This window comes from Myiozetetes cayanensis, unplaced genomic scaffold (assembly GCF_022539395.1).
Source record: "Myiozetetes cayanensis isolate MyiCay16 unplaced genomic scaffold, myiCay2020 scf13, whole genome shotgun sequence".
In the NCBI taxonomy this organism is placed as follows: Eukaryota; Metazoa; Chordata; class Aves; order Passeriformes; family Tyrannidae; genus Myiozetetes; species Myiozetetes cayanensis.
Window position 1 is genome coordinate 10850976 of NW_026086937.1, and position 14364 is coordinate 10865339.

General features: G+C 38.1%; 1 protein-coding gene across 25 annotated transcripts in view; it reads right to left on the reverse strand.

The window, feature by feature from the left end:
* DLG1 (discs large MAGUK scaffold protein 1) overlaps positions 1-14364 on the reverse strand; it is a 151270-nt gene that overhangs the window by 81055 nt on the left and 55851 nt on the right. For 3 of the 25 annotated variants that reach the window (XM_050308350.1, XM_050308354.1, XM_050308353.1), the window contains exon 1: positions 1184-1762. The exons of 20 other annotated variants lie outside the window; for them this stretch is intronic. In XM_050308350.1, coding sequence (XP_050164307.1) covers positions 1184-1408 — 225 coding nt within the window. In that variant the 5' untranslated portion in view covers positions 1409-1762. Of the gene's footprint in view, positions 1-1183; positions 1763-14364 lie in introns of those variants that run through there. 2 more of the 25 variants (XM_050308352.1, XM_050308351.1) reach the window with 1 other exon arrangement.

The following is a 14364-nucleotide window of genomic DNA, read 5'->3' on the forward strand; positions in this document are numbered from 1 at the left end:
TTATGTCTACCTAATGCATCACTTCCAGTTGTATAACAACCCATTAGAGAAAGTACAGGATCTGTCTTCCACATCATGTACATTTGCAATAAGAAAGTGAAAATCCCAGTCTACACTCTCCTCTTCATTGTTTACTCCAAATTAATAAGCAAAAAACAGGTAACAACAAACAGACTTCAGAGGAAGTACCAGTTTATCATCTTTGGAACAACTGGCAACAGATACAAATTAACCTAACAAAATTACAGTGTCTGAGGATAACAAATTTTTCCTTTTTTTTTTAAATTTTTTTCCTTTTTTTACAAGTTTCTGTAGTATTTCAGGTTAAATGACATCCTGACTAATGATGAATTTCACTTGACAGTAAGCCAAACAAATCTAATCTCACGCTTTTAAACAATACTGACATATCAGCATTGTTCCATAGATCTTTGTCACGTTATCCAGAGATACACTTACTTTCTAATGCAAATAAGTTTTAACTCCTCTCAGTATCAACCTTAAGAACTCAAAGCCACACATTTAAGACTTAGCTTGCTTGTTTTTACCTGGCTTTCAATGATTAATATAAGCATCACTTAGAGCAGTGAAGCTGAAAAATGCCATGTTTTTCTTACAGACTGCACTATTAAATGTACACTCTGTCTGTAAGGAAGGCATTCCCTCATCTCATTTATGGATTATTAGTAGCCAAAAAACCTAGAAAGCTGTTACAGACTATAATTTGATATGCTACCCAGAGTTAAGGTTTTAAATTATTTAATCCTTTAGATACAATTTCTTAACCATTTAATACATATTCCTTATTTGATTTGACAACTTACTAGAGCTATAAATTGATATTCCTTAACTACGCTATTCCCCTCCAGAGCCAGGCAGAAGAATGCAAGTACATTTTTTAATATTTCACCATTTCATCAAAATATCCCATATTTAAAGTTGCTGGAGGTTCATCACTTGCAAAATAACTAAAAATCAGATCTCATTTTGCATTTCCATTTTCATGCTTTAACGCTAGAAATTATACAGAGCCCTGTAAGATACAAAAATGAAAGCAGGCAAAAAACACCATTCATAAATAAGGGATTATCTGAAAGCACGCATATATAAATAATTGCCATTTCTGACTAGCAAGTAAGCAGAAAACATGCAGACACAATCACTTTAACAAGTGGCACGTTACCTGGGTGGAGCTGGCAGCAACAGAAATGCAGTCAATGAACCCATGTCTCCGAGTGAAAAATGCCACTATCTGCTGCCACCGGGAAGGCTCGTTCCGTAACTCATCTGTTGAGCCTTTCTTTGCCCACTGCTTCTGTTTGGGGCCTACAGAGCTGTGGCTTGAGCCAGTGTTGCCTCGACTGGCACGAGAATAGAGGAGTGTGTTATTTCCGAAAATGTAATTCATCTCTGCAGCTCTGCAGGTGGTTGCCAGGCAGTCTTAATTCCCTACCAGCTGCTGAGTGGTGAATGAGCACAAAAAAAAAAATGCAGATAGAATTACAGCAGCATTTTTTACTAACCAGGAAAACAAAATTCTTGCTGGCTGATGGTATTTTTCTTCCAAGGCTTTCCACCGTTTATGTTCCCTCTCTACCTGTGATTACAATAATGAGCATAATCATGAGCAATTTAGAGAAAAAATAAAAATGAGAAAAAAGGCAAGCAAAGGTTTTCCTTATTTTTCCTTTTCAGAACCCACAGGATGAAGACCTCGCTTTCTCTTCCTAGCAGACAACAGATCTTTAAGGGAAACTGGGTAGCAGGTACTGTACAACATTCCACATTCACAGCTATGAGGATGGTGGTGGATGATACCAGCTACGGGGTGGAGAAAGCAGGGATCAAAAATAACCAAGTTTCAATCACTGCCTGTAGAAAGATCCAATAGCATCTTTTCACCTCCTTGCTTGCATAAATTATGAACCTGAAGCAAACAAAACAGGGAGCACACACTTGTTCACTGATTCTGCCTTTCTGAAAACATTCCCCAGAGCAAAAGAATTTAATACCATATTTAAAGCAAGTATTTAAGAACCTACTGTTCACAGGTTTCTTCTTGGTTTTCCCCCTTCTTTAGTGTATAAAATAACTATAGAGGGAGGGAACCACAGTCGTTTTGTGTTGGGTATCAAATGACATCTAGTGAGGTTGTTCAGCTGTGGTTTTGGGTTTTTTAATCAGCATGAAGACAAGAGAGACTAAGACAAAACACTCGGTTGTTCTTACTCTGTAAATAACAAGGTGTCTTGTTTGTAACCCCTATTTCCAAATTTCTCTGACTACTATTATGAAAACAATAAATACATGTATTTATTGAGACCCAACATTATTTCTCAAAAGTACGAGAGCATTTAAAAAATGAAAAATTCTTACTATTCAGTAACGACTTTTCAGTAAGATTATTTTGATTTCTCATGCACATGGCAAGTATTACTGCTAGAGGTGGGCATTTTCTCTGCTCTCTTCACAGTAAAAAAGAATTCAGAACAATTGTCTAAACGATTATATGGAATTCAAGTTACCTTACGAAACTCACTATTCAAATTTTTACAGTCAACTATTTAAAAAAATCCTCAGGCTCACATCAGAGAGATGACTAATGAAATCAGTGAGGTATCAAGGCTTTCAGTACAAGCTCGTCTCTGGAAAGCCAACACAAAGTTATCAAAACTATTTTTGGCTTATTTCTATGGTCATAATCACTGCACCAGGGCAAACATTTTACAAAAGCAGCAAACTCTCTGTGTGATGAACAAAGGCAGAAAAATTCCTTAAAATGCTGCCTCAACTTACAACCACGAAATTCTGTCTCATGATATGCATTTTAGTGCAGATTACCAAATTCCTCCACATGCTTTTTGGGGTGCAATATAATCTTCTGCTTAACAAATTCTTACTGACAGCTGCCCTATTCTGTGTAACAGTTTTTTTCCTGAGAGCTTATATTACAAGTAGAAATAATAAGTACATTAATTGAAATCTGCCATAGTAAGATCAATGCACCGTTTACTTCTAGTCCCTAGTAGAGCTCAATAACAAACCACAAGCCAGTATTCTGAGCACACCTTTCAGACAGACTTTATTACTATTTATAAAATACAATGGCTTATCAGTGCAAACCATATGAAACTCAGTCTGACTTGTGCAGTGTCCTCAAAGCTATGAACGTAAGACAGATAATGGAGGTAAAGAAATGCCTGAGACACAGTTGATACAACAATCCTTTCAAATAGACAAGCTTTTTATAATGAAAATTCTTTTCACAAGAAGACTGCAGCCCCACTTGAGCCCTACTTTTTTCCAGACACAAAGAAAATACCTAGTCAGAAAAATGCCATGAATTTATTACTGGAGAAATTGATTAATCCCTGGCTATGATTGAAGATGTTTGGAACAAGCTAGAAATTACATGCTTTGAGTTCCAAGTCTTTTTATAAAGAGTCAAGGTGAAAATACTTTATCTTTTTCTACTATGGCCTTGAATGTCAACACTGCTTTACATTTTATTAAATACCTTAGAGCACAAGAAAAAACTTCAAAAAAACTTCTTCAAGAACTCATTTCTCTCTTTCTCCATAGGTTCCAAACAGAGTCACATGGAAGAGTATTGTTTAAAATTCTGAAAGGAAGTACTACAATAAATGGACAAGCGATGTACCAAGTACATATTTTCCTTGCTGTTTTATCATCTGATGACAGGAGAGTCTTGCTGTGCTTTAAGGCAGTTTCTTTCAAGTATGATTCCCACCCAGCCAATGATCAACTATGGCATCACTGACAAAAGAGATTTTTGAAATCAGCACTTCAGGAAAGCATCACATGCACAAAAAAACTTCCTGAAAATGAGGCAATGATGCTTTAATTTCAATGGAGATAGAAATTCAGAAAAGTACTTAGGGAAGAGGTTATGCAATCCTGCTGGTGATGCAAGACAGCAATCTGTGTCACCTACACTCCATATGGATGGGAATGGTATCAAGTAAGATTTGCCGACACCTAAGCAGATATAGTTGCAGCTATTTGTAGAAGGAGCCTGTACTGTGGGGATGAGACAAACCCTGATTTTTACATTTTACAGAGCAACCTGAAGATAAAGGCAAGGCAGAGCTCTAGAGGTGGCACACTATCAGGATAACGCAAAGGAGTCCAGATTGGAGGAATGGTCACTTCTACAGTTGGGAAAAAAAATTTTAAAAAGGAGATAGTAAAAACAAGGGCTCATATCAGTCAAAGAGCATTTCAACAGAGGGTCAAACACCTACAAGGAAAAACTGGAGAAAGTTCTATTAGAACAGAAAAGAAAATATCCAGAAAAAAGAGATTCATCAACCCAGATGTGGCAGCTGGAATTTGCATCTGTGAGTGACTACCTCCAGAGTCACGAGTTACAACAAGAAGGTTCATCACAGAACCTCAGGAAGTCCTAAAAGGAGCAGAGAGCCTCCATCATCTCTTTTTCATATATTGGATATTGAACTGATGGTGATAAAATTAAAGACAAAGCAAACAAAAAAATGCCACATGCCAAAACAAAACAAAAAACCCCCTCAATTCCTGCAAGGCAGAAATTTGTTTCCTGCCAGGCAGGAATTGAGAATTTGAAGATCTGGAAGGGGGAGGGGAGAGAATAAAACACATGAAGAATCCCACCCCAAAACAAAACATCACATAATAAAGATTTCTACATTAGTACATGTACCTTTGTACAACATAATAAATTTACAGCAAGATTGACCTGCATTTCTAGTGCCTGCAAAGTAACATTATTTGTTCTCTGGTCAATTAACAAGATAGAGTAATTACAGTGGTTACTACATGTAAAAATCAGCATCAAATACTTGGACCAGAATTCCTCTAGCTTTGTATCTAAATTAATCATATTATTAGCTTGCCGGGACAAGCTAAAACATGACATAATGCCATATTTTAACCTCTAAGATAAAAGTTCCTGGACATAACTTTACAAGTAGAATACATACCTACAAATTAAAAAGGCACAGTAACAAATAATATTTGGAAACAGAAACAGCAGTTATATCTCAATTACCCTTTCTAAGCAAAAACCAACAATTCCCTTGAAGCACTTGAAAAGTATCTTATTTTAGTTTTACTACAATCCAGCTAAACAGAATGTCAGCTAAAATAAGCACAGAAAATGAAGGAATAAACTGATGGACCTAACAGAGAAAACTCAAGAATCACCTTAAAAATGGTAGGGACTTATTTTATTTTCAGTACCTTTTAGGTCTTTACCCAAAATATAAGAGACAAAAGAAATGTACAGAACTCAGTTTAAATACTCAAATTTAACTCTCCAGTCATGGGAACAAAACCAACAATGAAAATGTAGATACAAGCTCATGTTTATTTCTTATGTTTTTCAGAATCCTAGGTATAATAAATTTGCACTGGCAACCCAAATTTAATTCTCATTAACAAGCATTTGCAATATTCTAAGCCAAACCCCAGGAGTTCAGGACTCAAATACTGTGGGAAAGAATTGATAACCCTTTTTGCTAAGATACACTAGAAAAGCTATCTTAGCTTTTAGCTGAGACAGAACTGAAGGATAGTTCTTGATCAAGTGTGATTCACACAGTCAACAAAAAGGACATTATTTTACTGCTGAAACTAACTTATAAGGAAACACACCAGCACGACTATTCTATAACAATACATTTTAGTATAAATATTTATTATAAAATATTATTACCTTATTATTCATACTCAGACAACCTACCAATCTGTGCAGATTAAACTGCCTGGTCTTCCGCACCCTGTTCATGAATCTCCTGCCCATCTTTTTAGCACACCAGACTGATAAAAACATCTTGCATTTAATGCAAGTTCCCTCAGGTTTGCTTCAGTCATCACAATGAACCCAACTGCACCGAGAGCTCAGGGAAAATCTCAGGCGAAAACAGTATAACCAGTTATTAAGAAGACTTGATGTTGATTACTGTATCTTAGCTTGTTCTAATGTTTGGATTAATCCACAGTCCATCTGTTACAGCTTTTCTTTCTTGTCTCTCTTGACAAGAATTTGTTGAGCAGATCCATATGTAGGAAGGGGCAGATTTGGTCAACTGCTTCTTACTATAAGACACAAACTGACACCGCATATATTTGCACATTCTTCAATTACAAGAAGTTTAAAAGTAGTAACCTATCAAGAACTTGGGCAATGTATTTTCATTAAAGACCGCATAACAACTCTTCTCAAGTGTGACCACCAAAATACGATGCCAATCTAAAAATGGGTATGTCTGAGGGTATATTCAAGCTTTTCTTTATAATTCCCAGTATTCGAGGTATGTTCCTGACACCAGAAGCATTGCCTTTCTGCTGAAGATGGCAAAGCTTTACGAAGTTCTCAATTTAGAAAAAACTAACAGATTGCAACCTTCCCACAGTCATAACCCATCTTGCAAATTACATTATCAACTGATCTTTAATCTCTAAATGGAAACAGCAGCTTCATCTCAAAGGTAATCTCACCTACCTGCTCAGACAGAAACAGGACAAGAAAATGTACCAGGGCAAAGAAGATGTTAAAATTATTTTGACTGTTGGATGACTTTGACCCTGCACAGTTCAAATCATAAGGACCATTGATCTTTCTCAGAACAGAAAAACTCTCCTAATGAACAGAGAAGGCTATTTTAACAGAAGCTCCACAAGCTCTAGAAGACTTCTGAGGAAGCTCTTGAGGGAACAGAGGGGATTGCAGGGAAGACATACCAGGAAATAAAAAGAAGGGAACCTATTAAACTTATCAGCACAAGATTCAGGTTTAAGTGGAAAGGAAATTGTCCTGCTTTGAAGGAAGCATGTTTATATATACATTTATATAACAGTTATTTCCATACAGATTAATGGGAAGGAACTAAATAAAGGTGCTTGTTTGCAGTTGAAGAAACAGGGCAGAATAGACAAGCAATGTATGCTGGAATACCTTTATTGGTGTAGTCAGAAACCAAAAAAACTATCAGTATGTGAAAGATTATTCTAAAAGTCAGAGGCTGACTGCAGATAATTTGTTTATGGGTTATAAGAACAACTATCATCTGCTAATTTATATTTCTGAATATAAATTTTAATTTCTGGAATAACCATTCCCTAGTCAGTTCCATAATTTTAGAGACTCAGTGTTACTGGTTGTAGTTTCATTGGTACCTCCTGACTCAGCTCTTTTCAAAGCTGAGGGGTCAGACCAGTTCATCCTTCATTGTACAGTAGCTGCCCTTTGCCTATGACCACTTGGTCTTCTATGAACCATTTCTAAATTTGCCTTCTTAATCAAGATAACAAATAGTACAGATTTCTGGAGTGATAAGATAATGTAGTTTTATTCCCATTCGCTTCTCTAGATATTCCTTGTATTCCATTTGCCTTTTTGACTGTAAATTGAATACTGAGATCATTATTCCATTGATCTGTTATAACCCTGAGCTCTCATTCCTCCACAATGATACAATGACAACACAAGTTCTTCCAAGATCCTTCTGGTAATCTCCACCCATCATGATTGCCAACCTTCCTTCTTAATTTTTACTTTGCTTTTGTTGGTGGTTTGGTTTTGGTGCGGCGTTTTTGTTGGTTTGGGAGTTTTTGAACAATTAAATCCCAAAATTATTTTTTTCTTATTTTGTGAGTGCTTAAGTTTCCCTGTAAAAATTTTGGGGGAGTTCTGTTGTGTGCACCTAAGAAAACTAGAAACCCACATGAACAAGATGACCCTCATGCACACCCTTTAAGGAATTTATGCAGCAGAAATTCTCTTTACAATGCATTCATTGCTTTCTCATCTCTAATTTCTTCTCACACTCATCAACTCTGCACTTCAGAACAGTTTCACTGTGTTTTGCCAGTACAGAAATGAGAGCGAGTTCCCATTTCTCCTCTCCCTTCTGGAAGCTATTTTAAGAACAAGTACCACCCTGCCACATTTCATTCCTGTGATACTACAGTGAGGATAAGCAGACTGTTATACAGCACTGCAGCAGCACTAATAGATAAACAGTTTCAAATCAGGGTTAACCTAAAACCATTAAGCTTAAATACCACTAGGTCCTGGAAATACTTCTGCAAAGATGACTAAATGTGGAAAAAACAGGGATACACTGAGTGAGCACAAGACATTTATTCACAGAGGAAAAACCTACAGTGCATGCGGTCAGCTGCACTGCTGCAATGGGATTACAAAATCTGTTTGGAGAAAGTTTGGATACCACTGACACACTGTGACAAGCTTTTTTGAAATCATGTGTTCACTACACTGAGGACAGGATATGGGGCACAGAAACACAAGCCTCTGCTCCTAAGCAAGAGGAAAGGTAAGGCTAAGGGACACACTTCTCACCCAACAGGAACATGATCACATTAGGTCAATGCCCAGCTAATCCACTGCCTCTCTCATCACGTAAGCATAGAGTAATCCTTCCCTTCTTCATATACCATTCCAGGTTCCAACAGAGATTCATAGAGCCAAAGAAGGTAAACTCTGTTTTACTGCTTTTATTCTAAGTTTAATTTCTCCCAGATGTGGCACTACAAGGTGAACACAGATAAAGCCCAGGGGCACTGACATGGGGCACAGCCGCTGCTTCAGAGGCATTCAGTGGGTGATTCACTTGGGCAAAAGGATTCCTGTAGTTAAGATCTGGGGGTAAAACTTACACCTTCTTTTCAATAGGAAACAGTATTTCACCTTGGTTTGAAATATTTCACTGTTCACAGATAGGAAAAGAGTAACTCCTTTGCATTTAATGTCATATTATGAAGTCATAGTTTTTATTCACTGAAATAAGTTTATATAACTACAAAAGACTCCTCCAATGTGCTTTAAATGGTCAAACAACAGTAATCCACATGTCTAAGCCATTTTTAAAAGACTGTTGGTATGGAGAAATGGGGATTTTTACTGCATTACCTGAAGCACAAGAGCTCCAGCAGAAAATAACAGCACTCAGCATAGTGACAGGTCTGTGCAGAGATCAAACAGGCAGCCAGCAGTGAGAGGCCAATCACTGCTCTGCCTGATCTGCTCAGCACTGTCTGTTCCCAGCATCCCTTGGACAGAGATGACCATCCCTGGGAACACGTGAGAACAGGAAAGTGGGCAATGGCATTGCACAAGATAGGGACAAGAGTCCACAATTATGTAAGTTAGGATTAGCATACTTCCCACCAACACCTCCAACCTATTTTTCACAAGTCCTGGACTGTTCTGCTACTCTACTGATGATTGCACAAAGCTATTCTAGAGATATCAAATATTGAACCAGTAGAATGCCTTTAGTTCCTTATGGATGTACTATTCAGTTAGAAATTTTCTACTATAGCATGAATAAGCAACTTTAGATCCCTTACCAGACTAATAAAGCTGGTACCATATTCCAACTAAGACACTTCTGTTCAGCTGTCCATGTCTGCTATCCATGGAAGGAACAGGTCAAGTGCAGGCATTTTCTTCAAACCCTTTGAAGATTGGTGCTATGGTGAAAATCTCCAGAGACAGATCAGCAAAAAGATTTCATTAAAGCAAAAGAGAACTGCAGAGACTTTTCTCAATCAGTAGATCTAGCTTCCTGTTTTTACAAATTATTACAAGTTTTCTTCGGAGCTTCTGTATTACCAGTGAAACGATAGTCCAAAATATCAACATATAATACACAAGCATAATACTGAAATATATGGAAGCCCCAGTCAGGATCTACACTTAAATACTGAATTGCCACATTGCATCATAAATATGTTTTCCCTTTCATGCACAAATTGCTTTAAATGAAGATTATTGATTTTTTTTTTGTCTTATTACACCATGACCCATTATTTTATAGCCTTGTAATAATCTGTTATTCAAAGTTTTTTCCTTGATAGAAAACTCCAGCTTCCACTCCAGTTTGGAAAAATGCTTGGTATTATATCATACATGTGGCAGATTTCACTTGATTGGAGCTACTTAATAAAAGGAACTGTTAAATCCAAACTCCCTCATTCTGAAGGTGTGACACTGCAGCTAAATTCAATTGAATTAAACCCTTTTGTAGCATCGCCATCTTGTGGCCAACCTCCAGAGCAACGTGTTGCCTCAAGTACACGCAGAACTCAAGGAACCTCACATAGTAACCACAAGTTCCTACAAAGAATTTGGAAACCTCAAACTAAAGAAATTATGGTACCAGCTGCCTGCTAACCTACCTGAAAATACTCTTTAAAATAGGGAACAGAGCACATGAAATCTCCTGGGTCATGTGTGGGATACCCGCCTAAAGAGCAGGCTGTGGACAAGCTGTTAGTGGGCCTTAAGCCTGAATCAACCAAGGAGTTTACCTCAGGAAAAGTACTGGCACTGATGTCATCCTGCAAGAATGCTAACTGTGAGACAGCAGCAAAGAGAAACAGGCGGAGAAAAAGGGCAGAGAGAAAGTGCAGGGAGAAAAGGCAAGAAGATATGCCTGGACAACTACGTATGAGCCAATCACAGGATAGCAAGTACTAAGTGCTGAAAAGTGTGTTTAACTATTTCCAACCAATCATGTAAGGACATGTATGTGTAAGAAAAGTATATAATGGAAACTGTAACGCATAATAAACGGGATTCTGCCTCTCGATCATATTGGTCTGCGTGCAGTTTCTCCGTACCCTCTCGCAGTGACAGTCATGTTTACTTTGTTACTGGAGACACAGGAAGTAAACATTTCTTCTTAAACTGACAAAGCTCCACTTCAACATGCCTTATTTAAAATTTTAATCAGTACAGCAGGTATCACTTATTTCATGCCAATTACAAACATGCAATATTTTAACCCAATCTGAATCTGAGGCAGCCCCTTCCTCAATCAAGAAGATAAACCTCCTTGTGTTACTACAACACTTAATGTGGAACCTTTGATAAACAGTATTCACATGCTCATCCTCTAAAAATTTGGAATACATATTTGTCTTTTTGGTCATTGAAAGCTGCTCTTTGAAAAGAGCATCAAAAAAAAAAGCTGCTTTAAGTCCTACAGTACTTGAAAGTTTCTCTCAAGAACAAAATGCAACCTAGTTAGAACCAGCCATCTCCCCTCCCTTCTATTCTTCTATATGATTGCTCCAGACTGCAGAGGACCTCCTATAACAGAAGGTATTCCTTTGAATCTGATTGTACTGTCCTCTGCAGGATTGCTTGAAAAGCAACATATGATCATAAAACCACTGACTTCTTCAAACTACTAATGCTGTATTTGAAATTTCAAGTGTATTTAACATTTATATTTAAAACAAAAACCAAACTCCTCTTAGTATTTTATTCTTGTAATAAACATAACGTCCTCTACTATATTTAGTTTCCTTAAGCAATGAACTATTGAACAAAGCTGATCAAAACCTTATGTATCAGCCAAGAGCTGGTCCTTGCACAGCTCATCAAGCCAACTTACCCAATAAATCACACAAAGCACTTTTAACTCAGAGTTGTTGTTGCTAAATTGATCTTCAGCACAAGCTATGCTAAAACTACAAACATCTTGCCAAACATCAGGCCAAAAGAAGAGTATACCAGTTATGCTAATAATGCAGTAGCAACCTTGGGTTTTTTCTAATGTGCTCAAGTTTTAACAGTATTTTTTCCAGTAACTTCAAACCAACTCCTGTCTGAAAAGAAATTTTGTGAGCTCAAAGGCCTCTTAAAGGTCCCATAAAGTCTTCCAGGGCCTATGAAACTATGGATACACCACTCACTCCAAATACCTGAAGACTTCAGACTGATTATAAACAGTGTATTTAAAGTAAATTTCTTCAGGAGAAAAGCAAGCCAGCAGTCAATTAGCATCAGAATTCATAATTCCACAAAATGCTGGTAAACAACTGAAACCTGCAGCATTCACCCCAGTTTTCAAATGAACAAAGCTCAGAAAAATTTCAGTTTACCATACATTGCTATGACATTAATAGAGAGTAGTCACCTGGAAATCATCAGATATATGCTATAAAGGGTAATACGAGCTGCACAATATTTCCCTTATACACATTCTTTCTTATCAAATGATTATTTCCCAGCACTTATTAATCTGAGAAGGATAATAGCAATCTTCCTTAGAGACCAAAGATACACAGTACTTTGGAAAGGTCTCATCATATTTTGTAAATATACTTGACTTACTGCATAACTATCTCCAAAATAGTTTTCTTTCTTCCAGATGATTTTACAGCTCACTTCTTGGCCTTTTTGATCCCTTTATGCTTTCTGAAAGGCAAGACTAACTGCTCTAGTATGGGGTCTGGTAACACCAGGTGCTGCAAAGCATCCTGGGAGTTGTAGTTCTAAGTACTCTTGTCACACATGCTCTGTTGAATGCTTGTATGGGATTGGCTTAAGAAGTTACCTGTGTGACGTGGCAGCATTTGAAACCGCTATATAAGCTGGGACTCGTTGAATAAACAATTCTCGTGTTACACATGGAGCCCCTGGTGGTCTAGTGGTAAGGGCGCGGCGCTGTCACCTCCGAGACCCGGGTTCGATTCCCGGTCAGGGCCACTCCCAGGCAGGTGGGGCTCGTTAGCCCTTAAAGGCAACCCACCTACGTCCTGAGGACCTCACTGCCACTGTCCAAGCTCGCTTGGCCCCGGCAGATGAACCTTAGGATTAAAGGGTGGGCTCAGTTCCGCGCACACTGTGTCTCACCTAAAAAATCCAATGCGCAGGCTGGAAGGTGGAAAGACCTTCCCCGGATCTTCGCTCGCGAAGAGTGGCCGTTATTGTTATTGTTACACATCATGTTGGTGTCGCTATAGCCCCATGGGACTTATTATTTATTATATTAATAACTGCTACACTCTAGGAATTAGGAAAAGCTTGTGAATAAACCGAGTCAACCTTAAACCCCCAGACGAAGATAATTTTTTTTTATTTCTAATGGTTGCACTCAAAATGTGTTGTATTACTTTCTGAATATCGATAAATTCATGGAATTAGACATGTGAAGGTGTGTTACTCTGCGTCTACCTTCATAGGCAAGAAAAGATTGAAGTCCTGTCCATTCTCAAAAATGAAAGCTTTGTCACATTAGCATTCTTAGAAGGCTCTTTAGAGGTCAGTCTAGCCGTCTTCAAAATGGTTATTCATTAGAACTTAAAGAATTCAGATTGTCTAGCTAAGACTATGGAAAAATACAGAAAGTTCATTAGGGAGTTACAAGTAAATAGAACTGTGTTCAATACCATCAAACACATTTTTTAAATCTTAGAAAATCTAGAAAACAAATAGTAAATACAATCACACACTATAGCTGGTTCTTCTACAGAATCCTTACAGGTCAGTTATAAAGAGTTTATACATTCAACAAGATTTTTCTTCATAATAAAAAAAAGAAATATAGCTAGGTTCAAAACAACTTTTTTAAAAAATATCATAGAATCATACAATTCTCAGAACGATCTGGGTTGCAAGAGACATTAAAGATGATATAGTTCCAAACTCCCTGCTATGGGCTTGGACACAGCGAGACCAGGTGGCTCTTCAAAGCCCCATTCAACCTGGCCTTCAACGCTTCCAGGACTGGGCATCCACAGCTTCTCTGGGCAACCTGTTTCAGTCTCATCCCTCTCACAATAAAGAATTTCTTCCTCTTACCTAATCTAAATCTATTCTCTTTCAATTTAAAACTGTTCCCTTCTATACCTTCAGGTACTGGATGGGTCTCTAAGGTCTCCCTGGAGCCTTCTTTCCTCCAGATTGAACAACCCCAACTCCCTCAGCCTGTCTTCACAACAGGGGTGCTCTGATCATCTTCATGGACCCCCTCTGGACCTACTTCAACAGGTCCACGTCCTTCTTATGTTGGGGTCCCAGAGCACAAGAGCAGTGCAGAGAGGCAGAATACCCTCCCTTGCCCAGCTGCCCACCCTGCTTTGGATGCAGCCAAGGACACACTTGGCTTTCTGTGCTGCCAGTGCATGTGGCCAGGTCATGTCTAGCCTCTCATCCACCAGCACCCCCAAGTCCTTCTCCCCAGGGCTGCTCTCAGTGTAACAGCATTTGTTCTTTGCAGTCACAAAGGACACGATCACACACCAACAATTCATGCTAAAAATATCAAGCTGGAGGCCTACTACAGTGTGAGTCCATCCCATCACTCTAAAGCCCAAATACTCATCAGTATCAAATCACTCAGAGGTGCTACAGAAAACAGCACTCAAGTCTGGCACACTAAATGCTGTGCTACTCAGAAAATGACTAAGCTGCATCTACCTACTAACCCAGTGAATAGAACTGCCTGTTTTATAACCCCTCTAAAACCTCACACTCAGATTGTTGCCTTAATCTTTAAATCTGTCCTGAGGTTACTGGAGATGTCTTAAGAATAATGGAGATTT